The sequence below is a fragment of the Mchenga conophoros genome, linkage group LG13, assembly GCF_057382185.1.
Source record: "Mchenga conophoros isolate Kocher_MC1m ecotype Shallow Benthic linkage group LG13, M_conophoros_male_GT1.1, whole genome shotgun sequence".
Taxonomy (NCBI): Eukaryota; Metazoa; Chordata; class Actinopteri; order Cichliformes; family Cichlidae; genus Mchenga; species Mchenga conophoros.
In genome coordinates, this window is record NC_140538.1 from 12,679,870 (window position 1) to 12,701,066 (window position 21,197).

The window sequence follows — 21,197 nt, forward strand, 5'->3', positions numbered from 1 at the left end:
AATGAATTTTACAAGCAGCAAATTAAGGATCACACAACCACAGAGGATAAAAATGAAGACACAAAAATGAACACAGAGTGAGTCTCTTGCATGCTTTCTTATTTGGTTCTCAAAGAGGGATTTTCTTTAACTTCTCAATAACACTTTAAGTGTTACAGTCGCTAAAATGTGTGTTTAAAACCAATAAAAAATATTTTGCTAAATGACAGGCTGCTCCTTCTGGCTGCTCCCTTAACTCTCAAGGGGTTACAACAACAGATGGACCTGCATGTTTTATTTGATTTGATTCCCTGAGGCTGAATTTGTGTGTCCCTCTGGTCTAAAATCTTGGGTCTTATGCAAACATGCTGACCACTACACTGTTGAGCCACTGCCATTCAAATATAAAAACCACTGACTTTTCATGTGGGCTTAAAGCAAAGGTTAAGATCACATTTAACATCAAAAGTTTGAAATCTTCACAGGCAAAATTCTGCTTTCATCATCCCAGATATTGGTCAAAGTAAGGTTGTTTGACTTTCCCTCTGTTTGCGTATGGATTATTTGCAGAGAGAAGTCTGAGAAGAAACTTGGAAATGAGAAAGCAAAGGCAAGGGGGAGAGCCAAGAGATTCTCAAATAAGTTAAAAGAACCACAGAGCCAACAATCTGCCCTTTGGGAGACAATTGGCACTCATAACAAGAGCCTGCTGGTAATATGCACACACAGAGACACACATGGCTGTGAATGTATGAGTACAATGTAGATAAGGATGCATCCTTACACCCACGTCAGTTTTCCTCCACAGTCACATAAATATAAAGGCCACACACCTCAGATTTTTTTCTGTTTCTTTTTTCCAGAACTATTTTGCAAGGAACTTTTATAATCTGCGCTTGCTGGCTCTTTTTATCACCTTTGCAATCAATTTCGTCCTTCTGTTCTACAAGGTGGGAATGTGCTAATGAGACAAGTATTTTGTGCTGTTGTGTGTTTTGTCCATATTTTTTTTGCCCATTATTTGCTACTTCATGCTGTGAAGCCCAGGGAGTCAAACTGGGTAGTCTCGGTCGATGCTTTACTTTAACAACATTGAATTTCTTATATTAAAAAAGATGGTTTTTAATATTTTGTCAAAAAAAGTCAACTTTGTCTTAAGTATTATATATTTGGTCTACTGTCTACCCAAGGTAACACCGTTTCCTACCCTGAAAGAAGAGGAAGGAATGACCACATCTGTCTACGGTGAAGAACTGAACTCTGATGCTGACAACAACAGTGAGGGCAGAGTGTATTTTGTACTTGAAGAAAACAGTGGATACATGGAGCCCTCTCTCAATTTCCTGGCTGTAGCACACACAATCATCTCCTTCTGTTGTATTATTGGTTATTACTGCCTCAAGGTATACCAGTTTAAGAACTTCTTTCACTTTATATAATCACTTTTTACCTGTCAAGAGCCATGAAGTAAATTATTAACTTGAATGTTTTGTAAGTGTATTACTGGTGTACTTATTCAAAGAATATAGTGACTATTGTAGTGCATTTGATTGAAAGGTACCATTAGTAATCTTCAAACGTGAGAAGGAAGTGGCACGAAGGCTGGAGTTTGATGGACTCTATGTGACAAAACAGCCTCCTGAGGAAGACATCAAAGGCCAATGGGACCGACTGGCAATTAACACCCCGTATGTTCATGACTTGTGTTTTAATATCATTTTTATTCATAAAGTAATGGAAAAATCAAATAACAGCCTGTTTTGTACTTCAAATCTAAGAAACCTGCTACTGACACCTAGTACTTGCTGGACTTTTCATTAGGTAGGCTTGACTGACTTGGCTTTAAGCCAAATATCAAATCAGCCAATCACATGGCAACAGCCATGAGGACATGATCAATACGACTTGGTGAATTTCAAACTGAGCACCAGAATGAGGGACAAAGGTGATTTAAGTGGCATTGTTTTTGGTGGACTAGTCTGAGTATTTCAGAAAACTGCTAATCTACTGGGATTTTCCAACTGGGGTTTACAGAGAAAAGGGCAAATATCCAGTGAGCGACAGATCTTTGGGTGAAAATGCCATGTTGATGTCTAAGGTCAGGGGAATATGCCCACACTGCTTTGAGCTGATAGGAAGGCAACAATAACTCAAATAACTACTCAGTATCATGTCTGAAAGCACAATATGTCAAACCTTGAAGCAGATGGGCTAGAGTAGCAGACCACACTGGGTGACACTTTTATCAGCTAAAAACAGGAAACTGAGGATACAATAAACAGAGGCTCACCAAATTAGACGATAGGAGATTGGAAATATGTCGGCCGGTGCGATGAGTCTTGATTTCTGCTGCTAGATCTGAATGGTGGGGTCAGAATTTGGTGTAAACAACATAAAAGCATAGCTGCATCCGACCTTGTATCAAGGGTTCTGGTTGCTGATGGTGTAATGCTGTGACTGTAATTTTGCTGGCACCCTTTGGGGCCCTTATTATCAACATTATAATTTCCACACCACAGCCTACCTTAGTGTTGTTGTTGACCATATCTATCCCTTTATGACCACAGTGTGCCCATCTTCTGATGGCTGCTTCCAGCTCGATAATGTACAATGTCACAAAGTTAACATCTCCAGCTGGTGTCTTGAACATGGCAATGAGTTCACTGTACTCAAATGGCCTCCATGGTCACCAAATGCCAATCCAATAGGATACCTCTGGGATATGGTGGAATGAAAGATTTGCATCATGCATGTGCAGCTGACAAATCTGTAGGAACTGCATGACCCTGTGCTGTCAATATAGTCCACAATCTCTAGGGAATGTTTCCAGCACCTGTAAATTAAAGCAGTTCTGAAGGCAGAATAGGGCCTAACATGTTTCTAGCAAGGTGTAACTAATGAGGTGGCTGGTGAGTGTATACATATTGAAGTGGCAGGCTGAAATTTTTCACTCAATGTTGCTTCAGTAAATGTTACAGTTTCTGTTCCTCCCATATGAATGAGTCTCTTACTCTTTATGTTTTCAGATCATTTCCAAGCAATTACTGGGATAAATTTGTGAAGAGAAAGGTAAGGTCTGGTCTAAAAGTGCTTATGCATTTATATAATTATGTGCATATTCCATGTAGTTACATTGCATTAAGAAACATAATGACATTTACCGTTTCATCACAGGTGTCATTATTTCCCTGTAAAATACCAAAATGATTTTCTTGCCTCAATAGACAGTGCAACACCTTCAGCCTTCTCATTGATTATGTCTCTGTAGTTTAAAAAAGGAGATCATTGTCATTGTCTGCTTTAAGAAAGCCCTTTTTGGTCTTTCCCCCCCAATTTAGGAACACTTAATGTGACTCATAGAAATTCAACTTGTAATGCACTGGTAGGAAAGCTACTGGGGGCTTTACTAAGGGTTTGGGATTACCTCCTTTGGGATTAAAATAACTACTTTTGAGATTTACTAAAGAGACACATACACATTACTTTCTTGGCTGGCCTTAGGATTTTCCCTTTCTGAGTGCAGAATTTAGGGAGGACAGTATCTAAATCAATCATCCAAATGTGATTTACTAAGGTTTGCAGGTACTTACCCTGAATGACCAGTGTCCCATATTTTTCTGGTGCTTCTGCTTTTTCTTTTTTTGGTAGCGGAGCAGAACTGAATGTAGAGTGTAAGGAGGAGGAGAAGGATTAGTTGCCTAGTTCAAGAGGCCTGCAAGCCATAGATGTATTATCAGCAGCAAAGTCGAGTTTTATAGCGAGTATTTCATTTTGCTGTGTTTGGTTTTTAGTCACATTTATACACAGAAATATTATTGAAAACCTATCTTTGCTCAAAAGTATCCACACGGATCTCTGCAGCACTACCATCAGATCTCACACATGTTAGACTTGTGTCTAAGTCTTAATGTTGTTAAGGTGTCAATGAATGCAGATCAACATTTTGAATACAGTATTTGTTTTTTGTACAGGCAGATTAGAGTCAGATGGCTTTATTTGATTTGAGTAAATGCCTGTAGCACGCAGGAAAAAAGACCCCACACATTCATGCATGTGCGGCAGTAACAGTAATTTCAATAGAAACAGATGTGTACACTTTATTAATGTACTGTGTTATTTTGGCGCTGCTAATTTGCTCCACTCTTATTGGCACATTCTTGCGATTGCAGCCTCACTTTATGCGGATGACTTATTAAATCTGGCCTTGTGTGCTGCATCAAACTACATTCACTGATCATTTTATCAGGGGAAGCAGTTATTTAAATATTTAAAGTCTTCAGTGTTTGGAACATGCTGCTGTTCCCCTCTCATTTGAAGTGATTTGTTAGGAACAGTGTTAGCAACAACTTTATTTCACTGTATCACTTGTGCTTTACACTTGAATGAGTATAGGTTTGCCATTTTGTTTTGGTGATATGGTTTCATAGACACATCCAGCTAGTATTTATGGTAGTACTCATCAGCTTCTGAAGGGATATTTGGAAGTATTGATTTTATTTCACAGCAGTACTGTATATTGCATTTTCCTGGCAGTGTATATTTGAACAAAAAAATAGATATGACGGGTTCTCACAGCGACTGCTGTGGCTCTCGGGTTTTGTTAAGTTGTAGTTTAATGTTTGGATTTCTGTTAGGCATTACTGATATTCTAATACTTATTCGCTTGGGTCTTGGTTTCATATCATGGTTTCAATATCATCCTATTAGGTTAAACTTAGTGGCTTAGTTCTTCTGATTCTTGTTTGACATTCCTGAGTTCTGGTTCTTGTCATGATTTCTGTGCTGTTCTAGTGTTACTGCTGTTTTTGATTTGTGTTTTATTTGGTTTTGAGTTTATCCTTTGAGGGTTGTGTGCTAGTTTTGCTTCCTGTCTGTCTTCCCCTGACTCCCTGATTGTTTTCACTCTTCTCTCGGGAGTAGTCAGTCTTCTGTGTATATACAGCATAGAAATGTGTTCCATTTTGTCCTTGTTGAGTCGTTCTCTGTCTGCTACTCTCAGTGAGCTCCTTGTAATTTTTGTTTACCTATTGAAGTATGCATTTTTGGACTATGTAGTCTGCTACTAAAGCTTGCTTTTTGTTAAATTGTTCTGCACTGCAATGTGGCCCTTGCCTATACACTGCAAGTTTTATGATAGGCACCTGGTTGTAAGGCGTAATTAATAATTTATTAAGTAATTTTTGCACAAACACCTTCATTTAAAGAAGAAAATGTCAGGACTGGAAAGTAGTGTTTTGACTTTGAATTTCATTAAAGCACTTTGACTTTGGTTTTGGCTTTTTGCCACTTCATGGACAGTTGGTCTACATAAAATACACCTGGCACTCCCACATTGCATTTAATACCCTTGATTGCATCATTTTAAGAACTTGCAGTAAAATAGATGGTTAGAAGGTTTGTGATATTGCTTGCCAGACTTCAGAGTGCCTGGGTTTGTAATGGCAAATGGGCTTTATAATAAAGCTTGGCTCTTATTTTAATAGATTCAGTCACATAAAGTTGAAACTCATGTATTTGTCATGAGCCTAAGTCAATATTTTTAAACCAAGATGCAACGCCTGTGCATTCTATCAGGAAGGTAAATGGTAAAGTCTGCATCAACACAAATGTGTTGATTACTTTAAAACCAGTGTTTGTGCCAGTCATTCACACAACTGTCCAAACAAGCAAAACTAAACAAAAACACCCCCAAAACATTTGCAACACAAGTGTCTGACAATCTTTGTTTCGTTACACTTAGACTATGCAGAATTCAGTATTACTCCAAATACCATTTATCATTGTCTTGTGTAATTCATGTGACGATACACTGAAGAACACATTGCTTGCGTCACGATGCAAACATGTCTTCTTCCCTGTTCAGGTGATGGATAAGTACGGTGACTTTTATGGCTGCGAGAAGATAAGTGAACTCCTAGGTCTGGACAAGGCTGCTTTAGACCTTAATTCTGAAACAAAAACAAAGAAGAGGCTCAAGAGAGATGCTGCCTGGAGTGCTCTGTGAGTAGAGTTTGCAATTGTGCATTCTTAAAAAGATTCATGGAAAACATCTGAGGTCCAATGTGTCATTTATGTAGCTCTGCGTGTAATTTCAGACAAAATTATGGTGTAGTTTTTCGTTATTTATGACATTGCTATAGAAAGGTTTAATGCATGCAAGAACACAGTCTCATTTTCTCTATTGTATATGCATTTTAATAAATACAAATAATTCTTTCCTGACAGGCCTCCATAATATGGATTAGGTAGGCAGCTGTACACAAAGAAGCTTGCAGTGATCGCAATAATGCAGCTACTTATCTGGAGGATAGCTAGTATACAGGCTGTCTGGGAATGACATAGAAAAATTTAAATATGAAATCGATACAGCCCATTTTCTAATGCATTTTACTGTGGAAGTGAATTGGACTACAAAATGGGTCTCTGGTGAAATACATTAACAGTCTGGGTTTATTTACTGTTATGTTTGGCTCTTGTGTGGGCCTTGTTAGTAAAATAACATTTCAGGCAAATGATTATTAATAGCCCGTGGCATTTTTAATAATGGTTCTGCGAACATTGTGTGCGTGTGTGTCTGTGTCTGTGTGTATATGTTATGTAACAGGTAAAAAAAGGTCCTAGAACATTATGCTGTACTTGAGGAAGAACATAATATTCTAAGAAAAAGCCCCATAACTTTTAAAAATATAAAAACACAGTAGGTCAAGGCTCTGATCTAAATCACTAACATTTTGACCTTGTTTAATTGTTCTTGTTATTGTCTATCAATTATTTTTTTTATTAATTAATCATATCATATTTTTTTTCAGATGCAACTCCATTGACATGAAGTATCAGGTCTGGAAACTAGGTGTAGTTTTCACTGACAATGTAAGTTGGATTGCATCTAATAGTTTATGACTTTTGCTCAGTTTGGTTATAAGCCAAAGAAAAGGTGTTACAGCCTGCAATTTATGTTAACTATTTGGTTAATGTTACCAGGCAGTGGTTGTAAAACGTATCCGATATTTTATGGCCTATTCCTCTTTTGTTAATCTGTCATTCTACCACGCTACGATTTGTTTTGATAAAATTGGGCGTACAGCAGAGGAGGAGATGTTAATATCCTTTTTATTCGACTTATCTAAAATACACATTTGTCTCTTTATCTGTCCTTGTAATCTATATTGGTTGTGTTTCTTATGTTTGGTTGTGCTCGTGTGTGCACTTACAGTCCTTCTTGTACTTGGCATGGTACATGACCATGTCGTTTCTGGGACATTATAACAACTTCTTCTTTGCTGCCCACCTTTTGGATATCGCTATGGGTTTCAAGACACTTCGTACCATCCTCTCCTCTGTCACACATAATGGCAAACAGGTGTGTGTTTGTGCATTTGCATATCTGCGTGGATCTGTCTTTAATTCTCTCTCCATCAGTTTCCATGTGTGTTCATGGGTGCAGCTACAATGCATCTGATGTTTGCTTTCACCTTGTGAGGTTATATTGAGTTGTGTATTAAAGAAGAAGTAGTGTATTAAAGCCCGTCTGCCTCTGTCTGTCATTTTCTAATTATGTATGTGTGCTTGTCAGTTGATCCTTACCGTGGGCCTCTTGGCTGTTGTGGTGTACCTCTACACCGTTGTAGCCTTCAACTTCTTCAGAAAGTTCTACAACAAAAGTGATGACAAGGACATCCAAGACATGAAGTGCAATGACATGCTTACTGTGAGTTTAATGTGCATATTGACACACACTCTCCCTCCACATATATCTGCCTCTTATCACCGTCGCTATCTTTTTGTGCTTATCTTTATAATGCAAACACAGCCACCCACCTCCTTTTCTACCTGCACAGTGAGAGAGGTAGAGGAAGGTTCTGACAGGGATCCCTATTGTTCAAATGAAAACAGCCTCATGTCTTATTCCATCAAGTTTTTTTTTCTATAAAATGATGGACACTTTGAGAGAAAACAGCCCCCGAAGCCTCAGCACAGCCCTTTGTTTGGCCACTCAAAATATTAACACCCCACTGCCTGCTCTATTCTAATATGGACTCCACTGTCACTCACATATGCAGGCGGATGGGAAGTAAAAGCATTTGAATGAAGCCCTGTTAATATAGGAGGTGAGGGATATTACGGTAAACCCTCAGTCTCACTCACCGTGCTGTTGTATCAATCGCTCTACAGTCATTGCCGTACCATTTTAAAGACGAGTACAATGAAAGCGTATGAATCCAAAGCAGAAGACTTGTATGGAAAAATCTTTGATATTTAGATTTTGTTCAAATTCCTTGTGGAAAATATTGTCCTTGGCAGTTAAAGCACAGTGTAGCCCTTGCTAGACAACTTGAATGTTAATCTGTCTTGCCTTATACTCCCCGAAGGGGAATACATGTCTGAGAAGATTGATGAGAAACAAAACTTGCACTATTGTTTAAAAATGTAGAAGTAATGGCAGTTTAATATTTTTTCTCCCCAATAGCAACAAACATGAATAGAGGGATGAAAATGCAGAGAATAAATTCTTTATTGAGCTTCAATATTAACAAGTATTCTTCAATACTTCACACCACTAGCAAAGTTAAAGGGAGGAATAAATTGAGGGAGAAGTGCTCTGATCCTCATACAGAATATTTATTTATTTATTTTAGTGTTACATGTTCCACATGTATGTGGGAGTGCGTGCAGGCGGTGGAATTGGCGATGAGATCGAGGATCCTGCTGGAGATGAGTTTGAGGTGGAACGGATTGTCTTTGATATTACGTTTTTCTTCTTTGTCATTGTCATCCTCCTGGCCATTATCCAGGGTAAGACACACACACGCACACAAACACACACACACGGTGAATTTGTTTTGCAACTTAAAATTAACTGGAAATAAAGAATTTATCATGCATCAACATGTACTGAAAAAGCTCATGATGTTGCTCTTAGGCTTGATAATTGATGCCTTTGGAGAGCTTCGTGACCAACAGGAACAGGTGAAGGAGGATATGGAGGTGAGATTTGACACTTTGTCTCACACATTCACAGTATATTTCTATTGGTGATAGCCCTGTTATTAAAAAAAACCCCACTTGTTATTAATATACGCATTATATTGCAGTAAGCAACCACAATTTCTTTTGTTTGTTTCCATATTTTGAGCAAAATCAATTTCCAACAATACATAATCCAGCATTGTGAGATATAAATGTCCTATAAAAGCTTTATATTGTCCTTTGCACCATGTTTATGTAGCAGCAGCTTCTGTGGCTAAGTTTGATACCAGGGTTTGGTACTATGAAGCGATTTCAACATGCCTAGAGTGTCTTTCTTTTACCTGGATTCACTTACCTTAACACCAGCAATCAGAATAAGTGGTCACACAAAGCTGGTTATTAACTCGGGTTTCCTCTCTTTGTGGCACTGGCAGCATCTCAAAAACATAGATGGATAAGTATTCTGGCAGCAGAGTTCCTGGTTTTTGGAAATGAGGATAAAGCAATAATATGGAAAAAATATCAAGAGGTTAAGCAAATAATACTGACGAAACATGACAGCTTCTGCACACAAAGCAGTGTGTGTGAGAGGAAAAGTGCTGCACAGTTGTTTAGTATTAGAAGTGCTGCATGAATGTGTGTATGCTTTTGGTGCTTTGGACAGGAAGACTGTAAAAGATCTAGTATATTAACAAAGTCTAGCCTATTTGAAGCCAGAAAGGAAAGTGGGGAAAAATGCCAACTGTGTAAGTTGACAGACTTATCAGTTTAATAGCTCTACAATTAGGACAAGTAATCTAGTATTTAATTTTTTTGTTTTACTTTTTGTTCTTTCAGCTGCATCCTTTAATGGTCTCAGAATAATGAATATATATATATATATATATATATATATATATATCAGAATTCAAATGTAGACTTTAGCATAAGGTTAAAACATACAAATCATGTTTTAAAGCATATAAAACAATATAGTAATATAATATTTATGAAACACAAAGGCTTCAGATGTTGTTGAAAAACTTTAGACCATCCTACTATCTGTTCATAGAAGTCTGAGAGATCAAGGATCCCTCAGGCCTCAAATCAGTTGTTTTCTGAAGACTCGATTGGTCAGTAGGTGGTGAAACAGCATTTCATAGTACAGAAAACTCTGGTTAATCCTGAAGTTACCTGGATAAGATGAAATCCTGTTTCATAGTACAGACTTCAGCTGTAACTTAAGTATGTGGGAGCAAACAAACTGCACACATACACACATACAATTACATAAAGGAAGTACATTCAGTTATGGGGCTTGTTTCACAGGAAACAAATGTACCATTAGCACTAATGAGAGGGTACCATTATCTCTTTCTCTTGAATGATTAGTGACTTGTCAGCACAGAAACTCTAGTCTGACAAAAACAAATTGTTGATTAAAAAATAATAAAGTATTCATAAAATATGCATTTGTTGTTTTCAGTCTTTCAGTCTTGTTTCTCTCATGTTTGAATGCTCATGTGCCCATACATAGAAGCTAGAAGGAGTAGAAAAACAAATGGAAATGCACTGTTTGTTATTTAAAGAATAGTTATTTGTTAGGGTTATTTTGCTGAACCCAGTGAACCAGGGAGCCAGGCTAAAACCCTCACTGGTATATCTATAAGGCTTTAACAAACCGTGAGAATCAGAACCTAAAAACAGACATAAAGTTAGAAAGACAGTCTGACACTAGAAGGAAGCAAAAAAGCCCAAAGGTGCAGGAGAGGCAGCCAAGTAATCGAAAACTAGACCTTTGATTACCAGACTGAGGAAACAGGGTAGTACACTTAGTCTGACAAAACTGGTGAGCTACTGTCTGAAAAGAGTGTACTCATATAGTTGTTATTGTCATTAACATTTAAGTCAGCATCTGCCATTCCACATTCACAGAGAAAACAATAACAACATAAAATATAGTAAAGAGCTGTGGTTCAGCTGACTGCAAAACATTCAGAAGAAATTCAAGCAAAAATAAAATATTTTACAGATTGCTGAAGGCTGAATAGAGCAGATGCAAGCTGGGGCTGTGAAACTGTTAAAAATAGCGATACATTGTGTTAATTCGGTATAGGCTTGTGACAGTTTTTCCGACATCTTCGTCTAATGTGTTCTTGCTTTCTACTGTATATGTTATATTTGTCATTGTGTCACAAAATAAAAAACAGTGTCACAGATTTTACACCTGCTTTTCCAGATGTTGTATTATAGGGGCATTAAGCTCTGCTGCTCTCAGCAATGATAAATCAGGTTGAGCTCCATTCCACCATTATTTGCCATAAATAGAAATGACCTAAAATGCATTAAACTCAAAACACACATTTCCTTATTGCTTCTTTTCAATCACTGTCACAGCACAAACAGGTTCTTTGGTTTTCCCAAAGCATCTTTCTTTTTTTTTTAAACACTTTGTCTTTGTGACATTCAAACCCCCAAACAAGCCAAAAATTGGTATGTGTCGATGATTGGGTCCCCTGACACAAATGAAACAATATAGTGTACGCATTTAAGTAACGAGAGGACTGCTATTATATATCAAGAAAGCCACTGGCTTAGCAGATGGCAGAACACAGAAGACCTTACTCATCAGGCCAGGACTCTGCTGTCTGTTTACACCTAAAGACTGGTGACCGCTTTTTCAGTTACAAGGATGTACACATCCTGGACAGGGAGGAACGCATGGTTTGAGTGGGGAGTCAAGGAGGGCATTTATGTGAAAACCCTAAGACTACATCTTCTAATGCTGTGATTGCGACCATTTCCCAACTCTTTGTGTGTTCAGCTGCTCATGGCTCATTTGAGTTTTAATCATTATACAACTGTCCTCTTTACAAGGCTGGGAAAGCTACGGTCAGATGATCAGAATCAACTTTCAGTATCCCCGAAGTGTTGCACAGTGGCTTGCAAAAGGAATATTAGGTTTCTCTTCTTACTTGTATTTTCCTTATGTGGGTGTCCTCTCAGTGCATTTGTTTAAGAAAAAAAAGGTGTCAGATTGTTGTGCTAGCAGGCTAAATACCACATTTGAATCACAGAGCACTAAAACAACGGGCTTCTGGTCTTTCTAATTTAGTCTGGGGAACATCATGTTTGTCCAAATCTGTTTCATGAACCATTGCATTTTACTTTCTCTTCCTGCAGACCAAATGTTTTATATGTGGAATGGGAAGTGAATACTTTGATACGGTTCCTCATGGCTTTGAGACTCACACGCTTCAGGAGCACAACCTGGCCAACTATCTGTGAGTTCATCAAAGCGCTGGTTTTATGCCTGGGTTTGATATCAACTCGACCTAATTTTAGAAATATTAAAACTAAGTTCTTACGCATTGGTCATGTTTACATTTGTAAGTTTTATGCATGCTTTGTCACCACTGAACAGTTATAAAATGCAAACATTATAAATCTAATTAACACACTTGGCTGTGTATCTGTATGTCTCCATAAATCATTGCTATAAGTTCATCTCCTTTCTCAAGTTTAGCTCTCAGTATAAAACTTTGTTTACCACAGCTTGCAATTCAGATTCAAACCATTGTCTTTAAGTTCTATTTTTCACTTATACTCAATGGCCACTTTGTTAGGTATACCTGTTCAACTGCTTGTTAATGCAAATAACTAATCAGCCAATGACATTCCAGCAACTCAGTGAATTTGGGCACGCAGACATGGTCGCAATGACTTGCTGAAGGTAAAACTGAGCATCGCAATGGAGAAAAAAGATGATTTTCAGTAAATTATTTTCTGGTTCTGCCGTTAGAGCCAGACAGGCTGGCCTGGGTTTTCCACACAACCACACAGATGGCATGATCAGAATTTGGCATTAACAGCATTAGATACGTATACATCCTACCTCATAACAATGTATCAGGCTGGTGATGGTGGTGTTGTAATGGTATGAGCAATATTTTCTTAGTATCATCTGAACATAATTTAAACATCCCAGCCTATTTGAGTTTTGTTGACCACAGCCATCCCTTTATAACCACAGTGTACATTTTCTGATGGCTGATTAGAGCAAGTTCATGCACCATGTCACACATTTCAAATAATCTCAGACAGGTTTCCTCACTGTAGCTCCACAGTCCCCATATCTCCATTAGAGTACCAATGAGATGTGGTGGAAGAGGAGATTTGAATTACTAATGTACAGCTGAAAAATCTGCAGCAACAGATTAGACCAACATTTCTGAGGATTGTTTCCAGCACCTTGTTAAACCCATGCCATGAAAAAGGCAAAAAGGATTCAACCTGGTGCTAGCAAAATATATGTAATAAAGTGGTCTGTGAGTGTCTCTGTGCTTTGTTAATCATTTTATTGTGATATGTGTAATGACAGTCCAGTAAGAATCAAAACACCTCCTAACCTAAAAATACATGCATTTGACCAAACTCTGTATCCACCAAGAACACAGTTTATCTGTATATTATAAGACACCTATGTAAAGCTGTATGTATTACATTAAGAAAGCCATAGTCATTTACATACACAGACTGCTAATTGAAATGCTCAAGAGTACCACAATAAGTACAATAGGATGAAACGCTAATAAAAATAACAAAATGTGTGTAATAGAAGGTATTAAAGGCAGAAAACAATAACCCCACTCAAGCTTATTAAGTTGTCATGGTTAGAAAATGATTATCATTTTGTCTTTTTCACTGCTTTTCAGCATAACATGAAGGAACCTTTTCTGCTAGAAGTAAAAATGGTTACTTTGAAGGTGTCATTGCATTGTACATTGTTGCCATGTCAATAATTGCCTGTGGCAAGCGCTTTTGAGACTGATTAGTATGGATCTAGCAGGATGTGTTTGCATCCCCTGATTGATGGACTCTTCTTTGCTCATGAATATGTATGTACAGTCGTGCCTCATTTGACATTTTTGGCTCACCTGATAAAGGTCTATAGGCTGTAGCATCATTACTCATAATTTAATAAACCAAAGGATCATTAGATTTCATTATTTCTTGCTTGTCAATCATCAAATAATTGCAAGTATTAAAGGTAATTTTAACCTGATTGTCAGGTTGACATTGCTGGTTATATTTCTGCATTTGAAATCCAATTTACATTCGTAATCATCATAATCCTTCTACTTGACTACTACATGAACAGCTTGTTAATTTAAGTTTTCACAGAACCAAATGAAATCATTGGTGGTTTGAAAGATTTGAAACTTGTTGCATAACTCCCCCTTCTGTGTCTTTGCAGATTTTTTCTGATGTACCTTATTAACAAGGATGAGACGGAACACACGGGGCAGGTATAATTGTCGTCTTTTTATAGCATGATCAAACCAAAGAACTAGATGTGCACTTTTAAATTTCCTAAACAATTACACTATTTTGACAAGATCAAATCCCAAAGTATAGCTTTCCAAAAATACTCCCTTCGTGTCTCAGTGACCTGTTATTTCACACATTTACCATGATAATGACAGAGCTGTGGTGTAACCTTTTCAACTAGGACAGAATATGCATTCACACTGTCTCTCAAAAGCCTTATCACTCCTGGCACGCATATTTTATAACAATATACATGCTAGATATTGCCATTATGAATACATCTCCACTTAAGCACAAAACATTGTGCAATTAGTGGCATGTTTTAAAAAGGTAAATCTTTACAGTTTCATGGCACAATTGCTCACAGTCAAAGAAAACTACATTGATTTAATCCACCTGAAACATTTTGAACTTGGGGCATTTCAAATCAAATGGGTTCTGGGACTTATTCCTAGATATACTGGGTATATTCCTTCAGCATATTGTTCTTCTCAGATATTGCTTGAAAGAGGAGCTGCTTGGTGGAAAAATATTTCTTTCTCGTAGGCTATGTCCTCTAAGAGCTGTCACTATTGATTAGAAATCCTGGCACATGCGCAGTCTTGAAGATTTTCTTTTACACCCTTGTTTTCCACACCGACCCCTTTAGCACTGTCTCTACCATGCACATGACTTTCAGCCTTGCTCTGATTTTCTTCATCTACTTGTCTGCTAAAGAATGCAAGTGGAAACTTCTTGCTCCCAATGGCCATTACAGTCACCTAGTCAAAAAAAGTGAAAGGTTTTAGACTTGTCTGCGCACATAACAAAATAAACACTCCAGGATGCCAGTAGTCTTGCATCCTAATGTGCGCTAGATTTTACCATAAAAGACGAACTTTCTTCTTGTTACCTATTCAGCCATTTTCCTGAGTGTGCACATGAACTTAGCCACCATGAAATCAAAGCTTTCCCCAGCCAGGGTGAAAGTACTTAAAATGGAGAAACTAGTAGTCATCCTGGTGGCCCCAGAATGTGAAAACATGGTTCTTAATCATGATGCAGCTGCTGGTAGAGGAGCTGTGGCAGCTTTGGCATAAAGATGAAGTGTTGCAGCTGGACCATACAATCCTCCATTCCCCAGTGATAACCAAGGGTTATGCATGGCCCCTGAACGGGAATGCCTGGTCCCCCAATCCCCTTGTGGTATGTACTATTTAAGGAGCAGAAGCTCCTACAGCCTGTTGTACAGTTGAACAGGCTACATTTCAGTCCCAGTACATGGAAAACTCCCTAATGACCTTACCTCATGCCCTCTCTCTCATTGAGTCACAAAGGCTTCAAAGAGAGGGTTTTTTTTCCACATCCTTTGTTTTAGGGCTTTTAGATATGAGTCATGTGACTCAAACCTGTCACGTTTCCATGGATTACTGACATGCACATGATTGAGGCAGTAAGTGAGGAAATGAATCTTTATTTGACAGCAATCTATAGGCTTATCTGATAAGTTAACAAAGTGTTTATGTTTTATTTTTTAGTTTAATCAATTCAATTACATAATATGTCTTCAGGACCATCTATATCCATCTAGTCATTAAAAACCCAGGTGTTAAATGATCTAGTAAAACTCCCATTGGAGCTGATAGCTGAAATGTCTCTTAAGGTAATTTCTCTTAAGATAGCACTCCTCCTCCCCTGACTTCTGCACACAAAAAAAATGTGTTCCTCAATTTCACCATCTTGCGCTACTAACAAGGAAGATGAGAGCGTGCCTACTTTACATCCATGGGCACAAAGGCAGAAGAAAATGTCGAGGAATTCCCCCAAGTAAGGTGATAAACCCAACAGTGACAGCTCTTACTGTACATGGCTGTCTGTACTCATAGATGGAGCATGTATCTATTTCTCTGGCATGGTACAAGCAAACATAAAAGAAATGGAGCCTGCTAACTTCATTTTATTTTTCTAATTAGCTCACTGTCAAAGAATGTGTTCATGATGAAATTAATGACTTTTTGATAAATTGCTACTCTGTTGACCTTGCCAGGAATCTTATGTGTGGAAAATGTACCAGGAGCGTTGCTGGGAATTCTTTCCTGTGGGAGACTGTTTCCGTAAGCAATATGAGGATCAACTGGTATGAAATAACCTGAGAGGTCTAAAGCCTCCCTAGTGTCACAAGACAAAATCTGTCTCGATTTATGCCTTTGGAGTTGCTAATTTGCCTTCAGTTCTCTGTGTGTTTCTATAGTATTAATTTTAGATTTTGGCATTTTCTTTCTCTCACAATCAAGTATTTCATTTATTTTACAAAATTAATTGGAACCAAAAGATTGAGAACCACTTGTTTATGTTCTCATACAACATTAGTGTGTGATGCATGTATTAGCAGTCCTGTGGGAGGAAGCTATTCATTTGAGTGGTTTGTTAAGACTGCAGCAGCATCTGTAGTAATAAGGCTTTTTCTGTTTCATAAATCATTATCTGTCACAGTCAAAGCTGGCAATCGAAATTCAGTTTGAGGCATTTTTTTTCTTGCTGGATGTGTGTCATGTTTTCTAAATAAATTGATTTGTTTTTCTAATCAGAGCCTCCCATTCCTTCCTCCTGTGACATCCATATAAACACTCTCCCTCTGGCATTTGCTCTTTTTACTCTCCTCTGTTTCTTGTGGCTCTCTTGTCTTGTCTGTTGTGCTCATCTCTCCAGGATCCTTACCCTTCGCTCTTTGCTGTTCCCCCCTCCCGCGTTCCTTCTGTTCCCCTGCAATTCCTTGTATCGAGCTCTTTCCCACCATCATTGTCAGCTGTGGTGTAGCACGCTAGCAGATCTCTCGCCATTCAGGTCAAAACAATATTTCTGATACCCGTCTCTGATGGCCGAAAAGTCCTGAGGGAGTTCGTGGGTATAACTCAATGACTAAAAGAGTGTGCTGAGTTTTGTTAAACTGTTAAATCATGCTGAGGTTAACAACAGGATGACAGGAGTTGGAGTGCCACCTACAGATATTGTCCTCATTATGCAAAGGTCACACTGAGTCGAACAGATGTACTGCTGCTATGGATTCTGGCTGTTTTTGAGTCATGACCATGGCACAGTATTGTTCAAATATTGTGAAAAAGGTGGGAAACTTGTGCTGTTTGTGTCAAAAAATAGTAGCAAGTACTCAATATTTATTTATTTATAATTTAATTCATTAATTAGTTTTAATTTGTTAAAAAAAACAACAGTTGCAAATGGTTTCTTTTCTAAACACATATACATTTTTCTGTCTCGAAGCACTTTTAACCTAACATTTACACACTCAGGCCCCAATGCGTTGAGGACAACTTAAGGTTCAGTAGCTTGCTCAATGATACTTCAACATGTAACTTGGAAGAGCCAGGGATTAAAGCAAAGGGATAAATGTGAGAGGAAAAAGGAAAGTTCAACATGCAACAACTGTGACAGAATTTCCATGTAACTGTAGATGTATATAAATGACTCAAGTGTGAGTTGTAGTCTGGCCATTCTTAGTTTTATGGGTCCTTTTCACAGCACAACCTTTACGTGCACAACGCAAATATCCCAGTGCTCGCCAATTCTGTGTCATGCTATATTTTCATGCTTTTTTTTAATAGCCATGGTTACTGCTGACCATGCAGTTGTAATATTCTGGATATGATTGACTTCTCAATAAATTGCAAATGTCATTGGTTTGTACAGAGCACCCAACCGATGGTACCAGAACTTGTCACTTTCTTTCTGTACCTCACAAATTACAGTAATCAGTGAATTGTGATGGATTGGGAGCTGCTATGTCTGTTATTGTTCTGATGATTACTTTGTAACAGATTCTATGGACTGCCATTCAACATCAAACCACGACTGGCTGTGACTGGCGATATAACATTGATATATTAAACAATGCTTACTGCTTACAAGAGTCTGTTTAAACCTGTAATTTGGTGCATCTCGATGGCGTGTTGTAATGTTTGACAAATATATGATAGAAGCAGAAGATCTGATTTTGAAGAAGAGTGAACTGTACAGGGTAAGAATTCTAATCTTGAATTTTTCAAGCAGCTGATAACGTGTTGGTATTTTAAACATAAAGAAAACGTTCTCGATTGCCAGCCCTGGAAAAAGGAAGCCCTAACACATCTGAATGTGACATGTTCATTAGCCAGGATTTCCAAAAGAACAAACCTGTTTGAATCCATGTTTGATTCAGACACATCCATGGTGTAAATGCTCATGGCATTGGCTAAGTCATCCCCGTCAAGATATGTCTTCTAGCAGCACATGCAAACACCACACTGACATTTCAACAAGGTGAGGGGGGTCTTTAAGATCGTGTCACTTCTACACTACAGGAAGACTGTACTTATTTAATCTGTTGCCACATTAGCCAAAGACCAGAGGTCGAGGAATGTGGAAAAAACCACTAATCAAAAGCTTATTTAATTTGGAAAGATACAGTCTTCTAGTGAGTATAAAAATCAATCATGCCGTCTAAACACCAAACCCACAGACATCCAACTCCTCTTTCACGCCACAGATTTGCAGGAGACATGAGGTCCAATTTCATAAGAAACCTTCCAACAGTTGATTTACTAGTACACCGTGTACTTGAAGGAGGGAGTCTGATTCCATCAAAACAACGCAAATTAAACATACTGTTTATTGTATAATTGCCACATATGCCTGATTAAAAGATATTGTGGATAAGATTGATGTTTTTTTTGGAGCTGCCAAGCTTCCCCTTCTAGTCTTTAATCTTTCCATCCTGTGGTTGAGTAATGCCAGGTCTTTCAGGTCTGGATGCAGTTTAGGTTATGGAGCATCATTTAGAGTCTACATTGAATGAACAGTAGTATACTAATCCTGTGGCATGACATGACAAAACTCAGGTACTTAACTGAGAATGAACTTGAAACTAACTTGATAAAGTTGGGTTACCCATGCAGATACAAAACTGAATTATCATTTTTGTATGAAAATGGTAATACATGGTAATAACCAGATGAACACTAGCTGAATGTCATGTCGTGAAAAAATCCAGCAAAGACCTGACATAGAGATGCATCTGACCCTTCAGTTGATCAGAAATGGTCTCAGTGGAAGGGTGGCTGTTGAGATGCCTTTCTATAGGACGGGTAATGGGGACAAAAGACTAAGGTATGTCAAATTGTACAAGAACTAGACTGAAAATTAGATGCAATAGGTTTTATGCAGTGGTGAATCTAAATTTGAAATTTCTAGTTCAGATTGTTGTCAGAATTTCTGGATGAGGCAACCAATATCCAAAGACGAGCTGTGGATTTCCTTCAATTATTCCTGTAGACTACTTAAATAAATTACAGGAAAGCTTGCCTAAGTATGCTCAGGCTGTGTTAAACGGTGGATACCAAATATTGTCTTTTGAGCTGTTTTTGCCTCATATAATGTTTTTGCATTTTAATTGGCTCCATAAGTATTTGGACAGGGACAACTTTTTTCCCCTCATATTGGTTCTGTACATTACCACAATGAATTTTAAATGAAAAAACAAACAAACCAAACAACCTTACAAATGCAAGCAATATCCAATTTAAATATTGTTACCCCCAAATGAAAGGTGATGGTCTACACATTACTTCCATATCCATTCTATAACTATAATTGGAATATATTTCAGTAAACGGTAAAGAAAAAACTTTTGTCAGTGTCCAAATATATATGGACTTAACTGTATGTTTGCACATGCCGCTGCACCTATTTCCCATTTTACTAGCAAGATATAAAGGAAATGAGGGGTAGCTTGAGACTTTTGCAAAGCATTGAATACCAGACAGTTACACACACTTTTTGAGATTCATGTCATGCACCAGGGAAAGACATTTCCTTTCCACAATAGTTTTTTTTTTTTTAATTTGAAAGTGCAAACTGAAACTTTTTGGTAACTTCATGAATTTCTGTCAGACCAAAATGTGCCGGCAGTAAAAGAGTTGTTACTTTTTTTTATTCAGAACATAACAGAGTTGAAGCAGCTTCTACCTGCAGAGGGGACAACTTGCTCAGTTATGTCTTTTCCTGCTAATATTACATTTGCATTTTTTTTAACATGTTGCTTGTAACTGTTTACATATGCTTGAGTATATACAGTAAGCTGAGCCTTAAGTGCATGAATTGTCTTCCTATGTTCAATCAACCTTTTGTTACATCTACATTTTTGCTGCATAATAAAAATTGAAAGCAGCTGTCGCTGGTGTCATACAGCACATAACAAAGCCAATGGGTCTGTCAGTGACATAGAAATAATATTAATATTAATCTGACCTCATGACATTTTTAGGAAGAATTTAGGGCATGAAATCAATGGTATGGATCTATTATTCATAGCCTTCAGGTTTGCATAATTCAAACACATTCTGGTTCAGTATGTACAGCCAACAGTAAGGAGTCTCCTGACCAGATGGTTTAAGGTTGGCATGCAACAAAAATGTATTCATAAAACATTGTAAAATGATATGATATGAATCTGAGGTACGAGGCTGGATTATTCTGAATGTTGCCTCAGATACTGGTTTGGGATGTGGTGCCTCTGCACCCAGATATATCATGGAGATGTAATCTGAGAGTTATAAATCAATAAAAGATGACAAGAGAAAAGAAAGTGGGGGAGAGAATGGAGCTGTGAATTTACTCATACCTGAGGCCAAGAACCCTGAATTAAATATGAGATGCGACTCTTTTTTTGTGTGTGTGTTACTGCCTCTGATTTCATTTTTGGAGCTCTTATCTGCAACTGTTTCACACACAGCAATGTGTGTTGCAATTCTCTTTTTTATCGTAATACACGGCAGTCCTCTTATTTTTTTTTTTTTTACATGTTTATTTAGAGTCCTAAAACTCTAAATACGTTTATGTAGAGTTTTAGGACCAAATCTGTTGTATTTGTTTAAATTGCATATTTTTGAGGTACAAACAGCCAGTTTCAT

The 21,197-nt window shown here is 37.8% G+C and overlaps 1 protein-coding gene across 1 annotated transcript in view; it reads left to right on the forward strand.

The window, feature by feature from the left end:
• The window catches only part of ryr2b (ryanodine receptor 2b (cardiac)), an 84,870-nt gene extending 68,051 nt beyond the window's left edge, over positions 1-16,819 (forward strand). Inside the window, exons 90-104 of the mRNA XM_085296510.1 lie at positions 16-77; positions 550-691; positions 843-929; positions 1,170-1,382; positions 1,537-1,667; positions 3,006-3,048; positions 5,843-5,979; positions 6,789-6,849; positions 7,193-7,339; positions 7,553-7,687; positions 8,616-8,772; positions 8,900-8,964; positions 12,109-12,209; positions 14,183-14,234; positions 16,283-16,819. Of these exons, the coding sequence (XP_085152636.1) occupies positions 16-77; positions 550-691; positions 843-929; positions 1,170-1,382; positions 1,537-1,667; positions 3,006-3,048; positions 5,843-5,979; positions 6,789-6,849; positions 7,193-7,339; positions 7,553-7,687; positions 8,616-8,772; positions 8,900-8,964; positions 12,109-12,209; positions 14,183-14,234; positions 16,283-16,378 (1,629 nt within the window). The 3' untranslated portion in view covers positions 16,379-16,819. The remainder of the gene's footprint in view (positions 1-15; positions 78-549; positions 692-842; positions 930-1,169; positions 1,383-1,536; positions 1,668-3,005; positions 3,049-5,842; positions 5,980-6,788; positions 6,850-7,192; positions 7,340-7,552; positions 7,688-8,615; positions 8,773-8,899; positions 8,965-12,108; positions 12,210-14,182; positions 14,235-16,282) is intronic.
• The last annotated feature ends 4,378 nt before the right edge of the window (positions 16,820-21,197 follow it).